We start from the raw sequence: 19,260 nt of genomic DNA on the forward strand, positions 1-19,260 counted from the left end.
TATCAAAATCGAATCAGCCCTGAAAATAGCAGTTTCGTACGGTCATGAGTACTAATATGTATACACTTTGAAACCATGTCACATTAACTTTTTTGACAAATTAAACCGTAAGTCTCATTAAATGTCAAATATGATAGTGCGACAGGGTTCTAAAGTGGGTACATGATAATGCTCATGACTGTACACCACAACTATCTCAAAGGCTGTATTTGGAGATAAGTACGAAACGAAACTATTCCGTGACTAATAGCCCGAGGCCCACGATATATTCGCTTTGATAACGTACCGATGACTAACTGCAGCGCATTATACTAAACCGGGGTTTCTTCGGAACTATTCGGAGGCAATCTTTATCTACCGTCATATTTCACGAGACTGTTTCGGTATTCTGAATGTGCCGCTGCAACAGTATGTCAGTGATTTATAACAAGTTGTTGGTACAGATTTTAAAACATAAAGTCTTTGCTGATGTGCCATGTGGCTGTGTATTTTGATACCTTTTTTTTTTTGACGTGACTTATTGTAAATTTGCCGCAGATAGCATTAACTACTTGGCCGGACAAATGGGAAGCGCTGAAGGTTCTCACCCGGTACAACGTTTAAGACAACAGGCCTGAGAGTGCCCAGTTGGGCGCAGGGCGTCGTGTGAGAGGAAAAATATTTGAAACAATTATACGAACCTGGTGGGTCGATAGCGATAAGCGCTGATTGAGGGAATTTGATACCTATTTATATATGTCCTTAGCGTGATCACGTTCTTCTCAGAGTCTGCTTCCTTAACCTGAAGAATTGACAGGTCCAGTTTTTAACGATGGAAAACCAATCCAAAACATGTTCGAAACGCATTTCTCGGATATTTGGGTTTCCTCACGATATTATCTTTCACCGCTGCAATCACTTTGTGAGACTGTCCTTTGTTTGGTACGGCCTTTTCAGGCTTGAATCGCCTGATTGTCCGAAAAAGTAAGATGATTCCGTGCTTCGGAGGGTACGTTAAGCCGTTGGTCCCGGCTATTAGCCGTAAAAACACCTCCATCAACCCGCAGTGGAGCAGCGTGGTGGAGTATGCTCCATACCCCCTCTGGTTGATTGAGGGGAGGCCTGTGCCCAAGCAGTGGGACGTATATAGGCTGTTTATGTTTATTATCATTCACCGCTGAGTACTTGATAAAAAACATTTAAGATTCAAACATGAATTAGGAAAGAAATTCGAAAATCATTGGCCCGTGTTGGGATTCTCTGAAGGCAAGGTAGTTAATTCCATCTAAGGCAAAAACTACTATTGTAGGTTTGCTTCTATTTCTGTGCTGGTAAGAGCCCTCAGTGTTCCCCATTTGTCTGGCCAAGTAGTAAATGCCGTATGTGGCAAAACAATGGAAGTTACGTCAAAAAAGAACTTGTATTTTTGCTTTCAAATGCCTTTGAATTCCCTAAGTAAAATATTACTAAATAAAAAATAATCAAATAAAAATAAAATAATCAAATAATTAAAATAAAATATTTTTTTTGGTATAAATGAATTTATTGTAAAAACATAAAAATGGAAAATACAAAGAAAAAAAAATAAATACAAAAAACAGAAAATACCTTAACTAAACATTGTAGCAGGGATCCCTGCTTAGTCAAACAGGCCCCCCCTCGCCTCACCCGGCGCAAAGGTCCCCATAACGTTTTCCATTTTTATGTTTTTACAATAAATAAAATAATTAATAAATATATATTATATTATTTATATTTTTTATTAATAAAATAATTTAAATATAAAATAATCTTACGAAAAAACAGGAAAAGTTTTAAAAGAGAGAGGAACAAACAAATTGCTGTTTCAGCAAGAAATCCTAGATTTTAACGGAGCCGCAATAAATTTAGTGCTAAATGCTGCTACGGGGGATTAGACAAAATCTGCTTTCCAATGTAAATGCCTTAGCGCAGTCGGGTAAAACCTGGATTATACAATAAATAAAATAGTAAGGAAATTAAATAAATAGTATACTTACAGTATATGTGACTAAATGAGCCGTCGTAGCACAGTTGGAGATCACTTAGTCTTGACTCATGTTCGCAGGTTCGAATCCAAGCACAGGTAACAAATGACTTTCGAAAATGTTTGCGAATTCATTTCAAGGGTGATTGCAAGTTTTCTTTAATTACTTGTGGACTTGTGGCTCTGCCTACCCCATTAGGGATTACGGGATTATGTAATTATGCATATGATTATCTTATTTTTATTACAAGAATTGAGTGCGTTTGACCGTGACTTAAAAGAATTGGGTGTAGGGATGTGTGGTGTGTTTGTGTTGGGACGAGATAAACCACATCCCAACAAAAACATTTTGATGTAAAATGTACCATAGACGAGACCATATCGATCGCAATGTCAAAAAGTTATCAGATCTCTTGTAGAGCCAAGCTTCTAACTCTACACTGGCTAACTATACTAACACTAAGTTTACAAACTCTACATGTTAGGCAAAATATGGGGCTTTCCCGTTTATCTGGTATAATCCAAACCAGAGTTATGAGGATTCAAAAAATCGACGAAACGTTTTGAGAAAAGGTAGTCCTGCCCTTGCGCTTCGCTTTGCTCGTCTTGGCGGAAGCACTCCCGTGCCCCCAGATTTACGTTATACATCTACTATACCACTTTAGCCACTATTAGGTGAAGACTTATAATTAGCCTTTAATTAATGTCTCCTAATTATTTAAGGATATGTTTAAGGCCGTCGGTCTTCCTCAAAATAAATAAATAAACTCATACTCAGCACGCCTATTTCCCTCCGGGGTAAGCCGAGACAATGGAATTCCATTTGCTTCGATTGGAGATGTCCTTACAAAAGGTTCAGTAAGACCAACTCTGACCCAGCGTGCGTGTATGATACGATTGATGAATGTGGAGGAAACAAGAGAAGTATGTCAGGTTCGAAGCAAATAGAATCCCATAGTCTCTACTTACCCAGGTGGGAAATAGGCGTGAGTTTATTTATGAATGTTTTGCTTCGATCCTGACACACTTCTCTTGTTTCCCACACACTTCTACAGCAACCTCAATCATTATATTCCTTAAACCTCATCTACACATCTTCTAAAGTCATACTTCGTATCATCACCTATCGTTTTAGCCCACTTGTTGTCCAATTTTTCATTATAATTACATTATCATTAAATAGTAACGATCATAAAAAAAAACTTTTTCGGTTCATTTTCCTGTACGAACCAAAACGTAATGAACCATATACCGCTAACCAAAAAATAGTATATAATTTTATTCATCCGTAGAAACTCTCCGCTCAAAATTCACCAAAATTATAATCTTGTTTACACAGCTTTTTGAACCGGCTGCCTTACGATGTTTACTCAATTATGAAAGGGCAACAAATTGGAGACATCATTTCCTCAAATTTCATTTTGCCAACAAATTGCTTTTGTAACGGTTTTTATTATTAACAATTACAATTGGCCTCGTTAGTGCTGTATTTTACTGTTTGTTATCTTGTACAAATAAATAAAATATGTTTAAATCAGTATCAGCTCAAGTTCCATAGAAGGTGGATCTTTTCTTCTGCTCTCGTTGAGAAGTGGATTACCGACCTCATCAACTCTGTTGTCGTGTGTGGAGAAATATAAACCAATAGGATTGCACAAATTAGTTCGCAACTCCCTGTATTGGTTAATTTAATATTTCTGTATTTGTCCCAGTAGCCCAGTTGGTAGAACGCTTGTCTCTCACTTTGAGGTCGCAGATTCGATTCCTAGGCCTAAACCAATACTACTACTATCGTGTGGGTTGTGAGATGGATGACCAGCCTCATCTACCCTGGTGTCAGGGTTACTATTGAGCCGCCAAAGGCCCCTGACATGGCTCATGTAACGACTACTTACTTACATCACTAAGTAGTAACCGCGACCAACGGCTTAACGTGCCTTCCGAAGCACGGATCATCTTACTTCCGGACAATCAGGTGTTTAGCCTGTAATGTCCTAACTACACTAGGGATAACAAAGTAATTTTTGTGATATTTCTCCATCGGGATCCGAACCCGGGACCTCCGGATCGTGAGCCTAACGCTCAACCATTGGTCCAAGGAAGGTGGATGATGTGAGGAATAAAAGTGAAAAAGCGAATGTTATGTGTTGGGGTCATGACTAGGGGGGGGGGGGGGGGGTTCCCCTGTCCATTAGAAGGTAGACGAGATCTTTTGTATGTATAAAATAGAAAATTGTACTGAGAAAATAGACTCCTAAATCAATGAAGGATTAGGAGGAAGGAAGGAAACGATACTCGTAAATTAAAAGATAAGTAGTATTTAATTTTGCCGATTAATATTAATAACCACTATTGGTTAATGGCAGAACCAGAATCAGATTCATTTATATGGACAAATTTGTTGAAGGTCAATATTACATTTTTGAATTTACGTCATTTCGCAAGGCCGAGGAGAAAAAAATGTAAGAAACTGCAACAGCAACACATCTTTTAAATCAATGAGTTTACATACAAGTAATTTAATAACTAGAGGCACATATTTAATACCAGACATTAATTAATCTTATAACAAGCTTTTTTACATAAAGTAAGCTTCACATGAGCTTTAAATTTATTTTGTGACAAATTCAAAATATTATCTGGTATTTTATTGTAAAAACGTATACATAACCTTAAAAAAGATGAATTTAATGTACTTGATATAGGCATTATTATTAAATAAATTATAATTCAACACTGGCTGAAAGTCTGAAGCGTGCCATTTGATTACAAGAATACACCGTTTATATGAAGTGGCATATCTTGATCATTAATTACCGCGGGTTGGGATTCCATTCCATTTGCAAAACAAAAGGCGAACTTTAGACACTTAATTTAAAGTGTCATAAGCGGGCGAGGATCCATAAAACAATATAATAATTTGAGTGTTGTCTAGCTGTTTGGGATCAACAGCGTATTGTGCGAGGCAGGTCTCTCTGAAGCTTGAAATCTGCTTTGCGAATCCCTTTTCATGAGAACGACGGCTTAAAACCTCATTTAGCCTCTACCACTTAAACGTTATGGCCCAAGAAAATTGTCGCGTAATTTAAATAACTTCGTCGAGTCTCCATTGTCTTCGGTTTGTGAGGGCCTTGAGTGCATAAATCTTCACGAATACGTCTTCATTTTTACAGGGACGTCTTTTAGCGTTCTGCTCGAGACAGCTTTCACTGTTATTAGATGTAAAACGATATAAATCTTCCCGAATTTCATTCCGGAACGTTTTCGTAGATTGAATTTTTCCTGTCTTGTTTCGCTACGTTATTTTGATATTGTTTCGGTATCATCCTGATTTACTGCGTGTCTGAATTTTATGTATATAATGCATTTTATCCGTGAAAAGTGGACTTTATTACCGACTGTCACGTAAATGTATTTTACTATGAATGAATGTGGATGGATATAAACGACCCAAGAAAGTGTGGGTGGTTTGTGTAAAAAAGAATATGTGTGTGAGTCGACTCGAAAGTGTGGATCGACTGACATTAATGAATGGAAGAGGAATACATGTTGGACAGGAGGATAATGACGTAAATTTATTTTACTATAATTTCTTAATTAATAACATGTTTTACAATATATATCTACATAATATAACAAATACTTAATTGCACACATATGAAATACAAGATTCCACAATAAAAGAAAAATACAAATTTCTATATACTTAACTTACTCAATTCGTTGGTGTTTTTGTAGAAACATAATATATATAAAATAATATAAACAGCCTACGTCCCTCTGCTGGCTTAGCACATCCCCCAATCAACCGGGTGGGATATGGAGCATACTCCACCATGCTGCTCCACTGTGGGTTGATGTAAAATCTGAAAAAGATCGGTTTTGTAGAAAATCAGTCAAAATACAAACAAGACATTAACACAACATTAGATTTAATTAACTTAAGCAATCTTCATCCGAGTACGAACGCATGAACGAGCACTTACATAGACGAGAAACTCTCATCGAAGTAATATTATGCCTCACGTAAGCACATTCGAACGAGAAGTTTATGGAAGTTTCAAATTAAATGGCTGACAACTCCAATAAAAGTCAGCAAAGCAAGTTACACATTGGGAATATGAGGACGTCAAAGGGACCAGGTATGATGGCCAACTCAAACAAACCGCTGCTATCGGGAGCGGACGGATGTCAGTATTTACTTAATACTTGATTTTGACCAGACTGTGTGTGCTGCTCTCTCTTGTGCCTCGTTTACATCGGACTCCACACACAAGGTCCTTATTGTTGTATCTATCAGCCTGGGATGTTAGGATCCTTTAAAGTTCAGTGTCATGTATGAATACCTATGTAGTTAAAATTTTCTCTTATAGGGTTGTATTAATAAACTAATCTTAGCTTCGAGACTGCCCTCAAGATCATGTCAATGTTACGATTCTTCTGTTAGATCATGCTCAAGTCCGTGTTGTTCTATAAGAACTGTCACATTGACATGATTTTGAGGGCAGTCTGAAAGCTGAGATAAGTTTATTAATACCACTTTTATATAAAAACAGAAACTTGAGCATGATCTTGAGGACAGTCTCAGCTGAGATTCGTTTATTAATACTACCCATAGTCTATGCAACTTTTGTTTTTTTCTGAATCATTAGACAACTAGGCTACTACGGCTCGTTAATACATTACAGTTGGTAGAACGCTTGCCTCTCACTTTGAGGTCGCAAATTCAAATCCAGGCCTAAACCAATGATTGTCGAATTTACCGTACTACTCGCCTTATTTATGGAGTAATGAAGTTGGCGATTAGTCCACCGTCAGGAGCGCAGCTCTTAAATAATAAGAGAGAGAACTACTAGTAATACGAATACTTTATTTATTCCATAGTCTCTGCTTACCCTGGTGGGAAGTAGGTCCATCCATAGATATTTAATCACGACTGTATGTTCGAATAAGTTGGACTGAAAGAGTTACTTATGAGGAAGTGCTAGTAAGAGTAAAGGAAAAGAGGCAAATATTGAGAGTTATTGAGGACAAAAGAGGCAAGATGATTAGACACTTAATAAGTCACGACGAATTTATTAAAAACATCATAGAAGGAAAGCTACAAGGAAGGATAAGAAGGGGAAGACCAAGAACAGTTTACATGGAACAGATTAAAGAAAAGGCGAACGTCGTGTCTTATAAGGAAGTGAAGGAATTGGCTTTTGATAGATAAAAATAGAGAATGCTACACCGACAAGAGCGTGGCTTTTAAATTAGTGATGTGATGTGTGTTAAAATCCAACGTAGAATACACGAAACCTACAATGGAGGTGATAAAACATACAATTTCGTTATAAAAGCATATTTTTAACCCGATACTGGCCAGAAATGAAATTCCCCGTTTTAAATTCACAATGGAATAAAACGGACTTTATTATACAACCATTGTTAAGTTTGAATGTTGTTGAAATATTCAACTGAAATAAAACACGGTAACACGTTTTATTTTACTAGACACAACTCTTACATTTAATTTTAAATTTTATGGGTATTTTTGCAGCGAAGTACTTTTTGGTTAAGATTTCCTACTACCAGATTTTTAGATGTGACTAAAAGAGTAGATCAGCTGCAAATGGCATTGACTACTTGGCCGGGAAAATGGGGATAGCTAGAGGCTTTCACTCGGTAGAAAATTTGAGACAACAGGCCTGAGGTCGCCCAGTTGAGCGCGAACCTCGGTTCAGAGCATCGTCTTGGATGATTACCTATATTATAATAATAGCGATAAGCACTGAATGAGGGAAATCGTCAGCCACGTCAGCGTGGTCGGTATCGGGGACCTACTACCAGCGATTTTATATATTTAGTACGTACCTATAGCTAAGTGTATAAACCCACTTAACCTACCCACCCTAAAAACGCACTTATAAATTTTTAAAAACAATAGAGATACGGTCAGAAAATGAAAACATTTACCCTATTAGCTGTCTGGCCGCGACATTGTCGCCTTCGGTTATGACGGCATATACACGTCCATACTGAAAGGAACTTACCCTAAGCATAGAATAAGGAAAAATACTAGAAAGGTATAATAGAATTGCAAAAGCGGTATATAAAGCGAAAGTTGATGGTAGGGCTGGCAGAGGAAGACCGAGAAGGACTTACGATGATCAAATTGGAGATGTCCTTAGAAAAGGTTCAATACGATCTACTCTGAACCAGCGTGCGTGTATGAAGCGATTGATGAATGTGGAGGAAGCAAGAGAAGTGTGTCAGGATCGAAGCAAATGGAATTCTATAGTCTCGCTGCTTACCCCGGTGGGAAATAGGCGTGAGTTTATGTATGTATGTACTAGAAAGGTAACTCTCCGCTCCCCACCAGCAGCTGAGCTAGATTTACTTTCCCCTCCCCCTCCGTCTTACTTTAGTCTACAATCGTATGAGCATCAGACGTCACACACACAGATGCGCGTGTACGGTCACGAGCATTAATATGTATACGCTTTGGTACCATGTCACATTAACTTTTTTGACAAATTGAACTGTAATTCTCACTAAATGTCAAGTATGTTAGTGCGACAGAGTCCTAAAGTGGGTACATTATATTGCTCATGACTGTACGATAACGTCAATGTGTAGTATTTAAGTAAAAAGAGGTGTCTTGTATGAAGTATCCGGGGTGTGCTCTAAGTCCATCCAAGTTGCAATCAGTCTGTTCTAATTTCATTAAAATTGGTTTAGTAGTTAACGCGTGAAAGGGTAACAGACTGACAGAGTTCAGAGTTAAGCATCCTTTCTACACAATTTCAAATTGTAACCAAATAATACACACACATAAACTCACGCCTATTTCCCACCGGGGTAAGCAGAGACTATGGAATTGCATTTGCTCCGATACTAATATACTTCTCTTGTTTCGTCCACATTCATCAATCGTTTTATACTCGCACGGCGATTCTCGAGTAAAGCGTACTTTCCAATATTTCCAAAAACAAATCCTTCCAACTACACTTCTATTCATAATATAGAAAAGCATCTTGTTATTTCCTACTAATACCTCTTTACTTCTGCATCAAGCACACGAGGCTAAATTGAATCGGCATCAAATTGATCCCCAATTTAACTGAAAGCTCTCAGACAAGATGTCATAAAGTTTAAACCAACAAAACTTGCACACAAATTGGTTAATGGAGCTCATTGAATGGATATGAATTAATCGATAAACATAAACGTCAAATGAAGACACGAATGGGACCAAATACCAATAGTGCAAGATCTCATGAAGAAATTGCCGACGTAGTTGCACGACATAATGTGTCAGCACAAATTTTAATTTCTATGTATTCTTATCCTACTCTTCTTATACTTTCCTTATGTGGGTTGGGAGATCAGTAACCAACCTCATCAACCATGGTGTCAGGGTTCGTACCGCCAAAGTTTCTTGACATGGCCAATATAAAGATTACATACTTACTATATTCTTATGAATTAAATGTATTACACATGCGTTAAGTTTTACACATAGGTCATACAACATTGGAGTTACTTGCACAAGTATAAGTATAACATGTGATTATAATATACGACCTTGAAAATAACATAACATAAAACATAAACAGCCTTTAAACGCCCATTGCTGGGCACAGGCCTCCCCTCAATCAACCGGAGGAGGTATGGAGCATACTCCACCGCTGGAGACATGGAGATGTTTTTTACGGCTCATAGCTGGGAACAACCGCTTAACCTGCCCTCCGAAGCACGGAGTAATCTTCCTTTTCTGGACAATCAAGTGATTCAATGTCCTTATCAAATAAAGGACAGTCTCACAAAGTGATTTTGACAATGTCCCCATCGGTAATCAACCCTGACCTCCCGATCGTGATCCTAACGCTCTGACCACTAGACCACAGAGGCTGTGAACCCAAAATATTTGCTTCAAATCATTATTTTGATTAAAATAATAAGACAAGTGACAGCTGGATCTTATACTAGAGGGGGAGTTCAAAGAGTTACCAAATTAGGAGATGAAGCTAGCTAAGATTGTAGCTCAGACCTCAAGAGTTACATGCAGGAACAAGAATATTTTGTAGGATTGAGAAAGGGAAATAGGAGATAGATGAGACAAATTTGACTCAGAACACTCAAAAATTATCGGAGAACGATTAAAATGACGATGAAGCAGAATAAGCTATTAATCATGATGGATTTTTTTGTAAAATTGGATTTGTATCCGTTACTATAATAATCATCATCTCCCTAGCATTCCCGTTTCCACGGGGTCCGCTTACCTAACCTGAAGATTTGACAGATACGGTTTTTTACTAAAACGACTGCTTGTATGACCTTCCAACCCGCGCAGGAAAAACCATTTTACAGGTCAGGTTACATACCTCCGAAAATGCATTTCTCGGGAATGTGGGTTTCCTCACGATGTTTTCCTTCACCTCTGAGCACGTGATAATCATATATGATCCAAACATGAATTCGAAACAAATTCAACAATCATTGGTTTAGGCCTGTGCTGGATTCGAACTTGCGACCTCAAAGTGAGAGGCAAGCGTTCTACCAACTGGGCTACCACGGCACGGCATTCATGATTACTGAATAGAACTAAATATCTAGAATCTTTTCTATCAAAAGTATTGTCTGATGATCCTACAAATGCATCACAGCTCAAAATCCATCCAATCCTACCTCTTCTAAGTTAACCCATACCTACACAGCAGCGTACGGTTCGAGCGGAATATCTCTATGAGACATGAAGCGATTAGCGCCGGTAGCAGAGGGCTGGAGGCTCAGGGAATACGTCTTTAAGAAAGATTAACGACGCTCAGGTAGTAGACTGGGGTCGGGTATAATTAAACGCAATGGATAGGCTTCCCCAAGATTTAGAGTGGGGTTGGCGCCTGCTGAGTTATGATTTCGCGCGCCGCGTGATTGGCACCATGTAATGACTGGGGCCGAATGAGAACCACTTCTGTGTGGACGAGCCCTCATTGGGAGTATAAATCAAGTGGCCAGATTGTTCTGAGTATTGGAGATTTGTGATGATGTAATTGTCATTTCTTCGTTTAAAAAATTGTTGTTTTTCAATACTTTGTGAAATTATTTGGGTCTCGAAGAAAGTTTATTTACCTCAAGCACCACACTATTCAATTCAAGTATACTTTATTGCACCAAAACAAAAGAAAATAGGAGGATTCATTACAATAGTGTAACTGAATGCGACTTTTACTAAAGTAGATCCTTTACTAATACATAAATACATCTTACTATTTTCCTGTTGCCTGGAAGAATTTGCTATTTAGCAATAAGGCCGCCGATCGCACATCTCTTGTCACATTTGTAATTGTTGTTAGTGTTGTGTTTATATGTGCAATAAAGCGTTTTTCTATTGTATATCTTGATTTCGGAATCTAAAATATTATATTCTATGTCTGAGATATATGGTTTTGAAAAACTCAAAAACTCTCTCTTAACTAGGTACTTACATGGCCTGGTAACGTGATTTCTTCCAAACACCCAAAAGCTGATAAGGTGGTAAGGAGAACATGCAAAAGTTCAAACATGGCGGCATGTTCATGCAAACTAAATTGGATGTTTTCAACAGACATGTCGGACCCTACAAACGTACCTGTCTAGAAGTCCTCAGCCAGCAACACCATCAGTGTTACTACAAAACAAAGACTAAAAGATAAACTATGTTTAAAATATAATCCGTATACGAAAGAAGTCCCGAAGGCCGCGGCGCTACTGTCGCAGATTCTGCATAGAATTATTATGACTTGTCAAGTTAGTTTCATTAAAATCCGCCGACTTATTTCGTGGCGCGAAATACTATTTTAAACTTAGTTTATTTTTAGTTTGTGTTTTGTAGTAACACTGCATGTGTCTAACAAAAGAAGTTAACCATGCTTATCTTTAGTTACGGAATGTTTGTTTTCACTTTTTTTTCTTGTTTTATTTTGTTGTTATGTAGTAATTAACCACTTTTTAGCATTTAATTGCAACTAACCTCACGTTGCAAAATTTCCTAACCATGCCGTGTATACACGTTTTGGGTTACAATCTACGTTAGTTATTACCCACATCTGTAACCTTTTATTTTCGCATGCCATGATTGTTACCTGTTGTGTGTACCTTTTAAATAAATAAAAAAATAAAGCTATAAATAAAAAGATGCATTTATTTCATGATTTAATTAAAAATAAAAGTTTTAAGGCCGCCTTTGCCCACCTTATAATAAGTTTATCCTGTAAATGTCTTGTAAATTTGTGTGCAATAGTGTTTCATTATTATTATTAAACGTTATCACCCCTATCTTAGTTTTATAAAGGTTCACAGCTTCTTTTTCGTATCGTTTAACTAATTCGACTGAAAGTAGAGTAAAAATGGTTGAATAAGGTTAGCCGACTAACTTATATCTACCGTTTTGAGTCCCCTCGACGGTTCTCAGCTACATAACCACAGCTACCTTTTCTAAAGGATCCTGGAAGATACTAGAGAGGTCACAATTCTTTCTTGCTCCGTAGAGCATGACCGCACCGTCACATATTTTACTCGCCCTTACACTCGCCTCCCCAAAGGATAAAACTTGTTATGTGAATGTGGGGAAGATCGGCATACTGTTCTAAAATTTGAATTTGACTAGATTGACATTTCTTCGTAATCATTTTGTTGATTTTCAATACTTAGTGGAATTATTTGGTTGCATTCAGCGTCTCGAAGTAAGTTTATTTACCTCAAGTGTCACACTAATTAAATTCAAATATTGTAGAGCAAGTCATTTGATAGGATACGGTAGATAATTTACTTGGTTATATTTTATAAGTCAAGTTATTGCCACGAGACGGTCTTACCCACATTGACCTTAGCTTATATTTCCTTTTATTCGCACCAGCCGGGCAGCCTACTTCGATTTATAGGGAGTTCAAAATAAGGTTTCTTCTGACGATTCAGAAATCATGGGCTTTGTATTCAAGGGGTCCTGCATAACCCTGCGATTTTACAAGCTATCGAGCTGCAGGTCTCAAATCTACGGCTGAGGCATGGTCCGCGGAATCATTTTTTTTTCTATATGGGTATAGAAAAGAGTCGCACTAATATAATGAGACAAAACCCCGTTAACACAGCTCTAAATATATTAAATGTGGTTGCCAAGGAAATAGACCTGTTCAGTAGTTCATTGGCGAGGTTCGCAGAGGCTATAATTAAAATATTATGTGATAATAGGTTAGAATGTAAATAATAATGAAGGATATTTCATAAGTTTTGTAGGCGATAAAGGTACAAGATAAGAGAAATGCCTTTTAACTTTGAGAAAATTATAATAAAATAAAAATGAAATGCGCTGTACATGTGTGTTCGCGATCGGTTCTAATGGGAAGTGGAGGCGCCGCGGCCGGCGCGCGCGCGCGCGCCGCGTTTCCCCTTCACCCCGCGCCGCCCGCGCGGTTGTCGTAGACATCTTGGGGCCTCTTCAGCCGGAGCCGAAGAAGATGCAGCTGCTGCAACTGGTGCCTTAGTTAGGGGTTCATCCGACACGTCGTCATCACCTTGTAAGAGGGGGCACACCTTGTTCAGTGCTCGCCGTTCCACTCCTCTTTGTGTTCGAAAGTCAGCGATTCTGCATACTCCATCCTTTCCGGGGTATAATTTGATAACTCGCCCCAATTTCCACTTCATGGGCGGTAGCGTTTTGTCCTTGAAGATGACTAATGCATCGTTTTTTATGTTTTCGTAAGGTATACGCCATTTTGTTTTCTGTTGCAATTCAGATAGATATTCGTTGTGCCATCTTCTCCAGAAGTGGACACGTAGAGATTCAAGCATCTGGTATCTCGTCTTGATCTTCCTCTCTGTGATGTTCGGAGCGGCAGGTAATGACGTCAGCGGCCGCCCGATGAGGAAATGCCCTGGGGTCAAGGGAGAAAGGTCGTTTGGATCAGATGTTAAAGGAGTTAAGGGGCGGGAGTTGAGGACGGCTTCAATTTGTGTACAAAGCGTACTCAACTCCTCATACGTTAAACTGAGATCACCTAGAACTCTTTTTAAGTGAAATTTGGCACTTTTGACACCGGCCTCCCATAGACCTCCTAATGTCGGAGAGTAAGGTGGATTAAAATTAAATTTTATTCCCTCCTCTGCTGTGAAGTCTTGCATAGCCCTTAGGTTTAATTGAACTACCTTATTTAATTCATTATTTGCTCCTATAAAGTTTGTGCCATTATCGCAATATATTTGATTAGGTTTTCCTCTTCTAGAAATGAATCTACGTAAAGAGGCAATGAAAGCGTTGCTGCTTAAATCACTGACGATTTCTAAATGCAATGCCTTGGTGCAAAAGCAAATAAATAAGCATAGGTAACATTTCGAAATTCTATTACCACGTCCCTTTTTACTTGAAATATAGAACGGTCCTGCGAAATCAGTACCACAAATTTGAAAGGGAAAGCTTTGTGTCACTCTCGTAGATGGCAATTGGCCCATCAACGGCTCCATAGTTTTGCCGCGATGCCGTGTACACGTTACACATTGACGTACTATTTTACGTGCCAACGTTCTTCCTCCGAGAGGCCAGAATTGATCTCTGAATGAAGACAGGAGCAGTTGAGGACCGGCATGCAACAGTCGCAAGTGTTCGGCTCTCATCAAAAGCTTGGTGAAATGATGTTTTGCATCTAGTAATATTGGATGTTTCTTCTCAAAATTAAAATTGGTGTTATCAAGCCGACCACCTACTCTGAGCACGCCCCTGTCATCGAGGAAAGGTGAAAGCTGTAACAAGCTAGATGAGGTAAGTTTATGTTTTCTATTTATTAAGGTAATTTCGTGTGAAAAGCATTCGTTTTGTGCCAGTTTAAGGAGGTATGTAAGAGATTGATCTAGTTCTCTTTGTGTCAATTGACCTTTAGTTTTATTGGAGTTATTTTTACAATTATTTATAAATCGAATTATATACGCAAATATTCTCTTTAATTTTGATGAATTTGACCAATTTTCAAATTTAATGATTTTATGTTCCTTTTCAGCAATAGTTGTTTTTAATGATTTTATTTCAGGTAAGTTTGTTTCAGGATTCGGGGATTGAGGCCACTGCGATTCAGGTTTTTTTAAGAAATCAGGACCTTCCCACCACAACGAAGAATTAAGGACACATTTGGGTTCCACACCTCGAGAGGCCATATCCGCCGGATTTATATCTGTCGGTATGTGCCTCCAGGAGGTCCTTTCTGTTAGTTCATGAATTTCATTTATTCGGTTACAAACGAATGTTTTTAAAGTTTTAGGATGTGTTTTTATCCAACCCAATGTAATTGTGGAGTCAGACCAAAATTTTTTTGTATGTATTGGGCACCGGAAGGATTCACTGACTTTAGCTACAAGACGAGCGCCTAATAAAGCCGCACACAATTCAAGTCGTGGTATAGTGACGGCCTTGAGAGGCGCAACTCTAGTCTTAGCACAGATTAATTTTATATTTATGTTTTTGGTGTTGCTAACAGTGCGCATATACACACAAGCAGCGTATGCTTGCTGCGACGCATCAACGAAACAATGGATTTCAATTTTAACTGGTGACAGGCACATCACGTGTCTGGGCACCGATAATGAAAGCAAATCGTCGAGACTACCAATCATTTTTAACCATACTTTCTTTATGTCATTAGGGACCTGTTCATCCCATGATAATTTAAGTTGCCACAGTTTTTGTAATAGTATTTTTAGTGTTACGGTACATGGACTTAGAAGACCTAGGGGGTCAAATATTTTGCATGTATTTGAAAGAATTAATCTTTTGGTTATTTTATCGTTCAAAGTATCTAATTTTATAGAAAATGATAACGTGTCTGTATTAGGTGTCCATTGCACGCCTAAAACACTCGCTTGGTTACTGAGATCAAGAGAATTTGTTAAGGTTGAATCCTCAAATATTTGAGGGCAATTACTGCGAAATTTATGGAGAGGAAAGCCTCCTGAATGCAGCTCCCTTGTTACCTCCTCAAGAATGCGTTTCAAATCGTCTTCATAGTCTGCTCCAGTCAGCAAGTCGTCCATATAGATATCTTGTTTTATTATCTCTGAAATATCTTGATTCGAACATTCGAGAGCTAACTGTAACAGGCAGCGAGTGCTGAGAAACGGAGCTGAAGCTGTTCCGTAAGTTACTGTGTTTAATTGTAACACTTCTAAAGGTTTGGATTCATCGTCTCTCCATACTATCAATTGTAGCTGTCGTTGACTTTCATTTATTAATATTTGTCTGTACATTTTTTGTATATCTCCCGTTAATACAAATTTGTGTTGACGAAATCTAATCAAAATATTAAATAGATCGTCTTGCACCACCGGGCCTACACATTGAATATCGTTTAATGATTTTTTGTTTGTAGTTTTTGCCGAAGCATCGAAGACTACGCGTAACTTCGTGGTTTCACTACATTCACGGATTACGGCGTGATGAGGTAAGTAATATCCAAATTTAGGTTTATCAATTCTAGTCAAGTGCCCCAATGAATCATATTCTTGAATAAAGTTTATGTATTGTTTTTTAAGTTCAGGATTTTTGTTCAATCTTTTCTCTAGGTTAAAATATCTCTTAGTGGCCATTTTGTATGACTCACCAAGAGCAGTTTCAGGGTTGTCTCTAATGGGCATCGAAACTGAGAACCTACCATCGCTTTTTCGAGTCGTGTGCTTAAGAAAATGTTCCTCGCAAAATTCTTCATCAGTTGTCATGATTGAATTTGATGAAGGAACTTCCTCAAGATTCCAAAATTTAGTTAGGTTCTCATTAATTTCTCTTGTAAAATGGCAATGGATAGATTTAGGAGGCTGACTTCCATCAAGACCTAATGGACCCGCAACTACCCAGCCCAGTTTAGTACTTTGAAGCGTGGGCATATTTCTTCCTAATGAGATTTTTTGCGGACATAATATATCAAAGAAAACCTCGGCCCCTAATAGTAGGTCGATATTCGACGGGATGTTGAAGTTAGGATCTGCATACTGAAGGTCATCAGGTAAGTTTAGTGACGAGATATTTACAAAAGTGTTTGGCAATTTACTTGTTATTTCCGGCACTACGAAACAGTTTAAGTCAAAATTGAATGAATCAGTTAATGAATTTATGAAGACATTACATCTGTCTGCAATGGGTACCTGAACATTATTAATGCCGGATATTGTTACATAATCAAGTTTATGACTATTTATTTTTAATTTATGTTTTAAATTATGTGTCACGAATGAGGACTGACTTCCTGCATCAAGTAAAGCTCGAGCGCGGTAAGTAGCTTCATTCTCAGGGTTGGTAACTTCAACTAAAGCAGTACCAAGAAGAACTTGCCCTGCCGTACGCAGCGACAACGTTACAGGTGATGAGTTTGTATGTGAATTTTTATCCTTATGTAATATCGTGTTATGCTTTTCGTTGCATAACCGACATGGACCAATATAACAGACGGACATATCATGGCCTCGTCTCAAGCAGTTTGAACAAAGATTAAGCTTCCTCACTTCATTCCATCTTTTATCTAATGTTAAATTCTTAAAAGATTCACAATCTATTATTCTATGTGTTTTACCACATAGAGGACACGATAAAGGCCCTGTTGGTTTTGAAGTGGTAGCAGAAGTGACAAAACTTTTTGCAAATTTATGATTGTTATTTTGTAATGAATTTGTATATTTATTATTATGCGTTAATGAATTTTTATTATCGTTTTTATGGTGATACCGAAAATTTATATTTTGTTCATGTCTATCACTTTTATTTGCCAGTGCCGTTTCAAGTAAGTCGGCCCGATTTCGAAGAAATTCAATAAACTGGCTAAAACGTGGCAGATCATCTAAATCGTTTCTGTATTCTTCCCATTTCATACTGGTTACGGGGTCTAACTTAGTAGAAACCATGAAAATGATGAGAATGTCCCAACTGTCCACAGGTAAATCGAGTGTTTTTAACGCTCTTAAATTTTTTGTTACCAAATCAATGATATATCGTAATGATTTATGCGATTCCCTAGTAAGAGGATCTATTTTGAATAAGGCCTTTAAGTGATTATATATCAAAATATTTTTATTGTCGTATCTCTGACATAATAAATCCCAAGCAATTCTATAATTAGTCGAAGTAAATTCGATTGCCTTGATAACTAGGGATGCGCTCCCTTCTAAAGAGGATCGTAAATAATGAAATTTATTTATTTCTGGAACCGATTCGTTATTATGTATTAAAGATTGGAATGTATCACGGTACTCTAACCACATAAAATAATTTCCATCAAAGGTTGGAAGTTTTATGATGGGCAGCTTGACCTGCATGTTTACATTACTACAAGAAGCAACACTAGCGCAATCAGTTACCTCCAATGTAGCCTTAGGGTGAGCCTGCAATAATGACTGAGCGGCAGAAATACTGGTATAAAAAATATTTTCCGTTATTTCCCGTTCCTTGATTTGTTCATCTATCAACGAACATAAAACTTCTATTTTTAGTTGACACTTGTCGTAGTCAGAAAATAAAGATTCTATTTTTTCTGTTCGTAAGCTTAGCTCTTGTATTGAGGAAATAGGTATTTTGTTGGTTCCAAATTCCTCTAAGCCTTTAAGGTAGTTTGCAAAGATTGTCAGGCGCCCTTTAATAGAACCGCGCTGTCTGACAAGATCCTTAAATTCTTTAGTATCCTCCGGAACAGCTTGACTTGTCATGATTATAAAAGTAAATTGTATAAACTACGATTTCAAATATTGTAGACAGTGGGTATATGTTTTTTTTTTTTTTTTTTTTTACTATGTCGCGAATGAACACACGTAAGTATTTTGAATAGTAACTGAAAACTTAATTCGTAAGAAAAGTTCTTAGGTCCAAATTAAGACTGCTCACCCTGCTTCGGATCAAGCGTGCAGAAGCGAAATATTAATTAGGTATAAAAGTTAAGTTTCTAAAATAATCCTTCATATGTAAATTAATAGTTGTGGAACAGCAAAAATGCCCTGCTCACCCTGATACGATTTATCATGAAGGTGCAAGCAGGTGGTTAATGAATAACGACTTATGTATCTAAATAAGTAAAGCGAAATTACTACGCAGGTATGAAGCTCATTAATATTGAATATAACGCGGGTTTTGTTTACTGTTCACCCGGCTATAGTTTATGCGTGAAGAAGATTATACTAATTGTAGGAATATAAAATATCTTTGATAAAGTGGGTAAAGAAATAAATGTTGTATACCAGCAATTGGCGCACTGCCTACCCCAGTATAGCTAGACGTGAAGGCTACGGTAATA

The 19,260-nt window shown here is 37.7% G+C and overlaps 1 protein-coding gene across 1 annotated transcript; it reads right to left on the minus strand.

Moving 5' to 3' along the window:
• Window positions 1–13,323: 13,323 nt before the first annotated feature.
• LOC126366187 (uncharacterized) lies at window positions 13,324–18,765 on the minus strand. The gene has a single exon (XM_050009175.1). The coding sequence runs from the start codon at window positions 18,677–18,679 to the stop codon at window positions 13,343–13,345; it is 5,337 nt and encodes a 1,778-aa protein (XP_049865132.1). The 5' UTR covers window positions 18,680–18,765; the 3' UTR covers window positions 13,324–13,342.
• Between the last annotated feature and the right edge of the window lie 495 nt (window positions 18,766–19,260).

The sequence above is a fragment of the Pectinophora gossypiella genome, chromosome 4 (assembly GCF_024362695.1).
Source record: "Pectinophora gossypiella chromosome 4, ilPecGoss1.1, whole genome shotgun sequence".
NCBI lineage: Eukaryota > Metazoa > Arthropoda > Insecta > Lepidoptera > Gelechiidae > Pectinophora > Pectinophora gossypiella.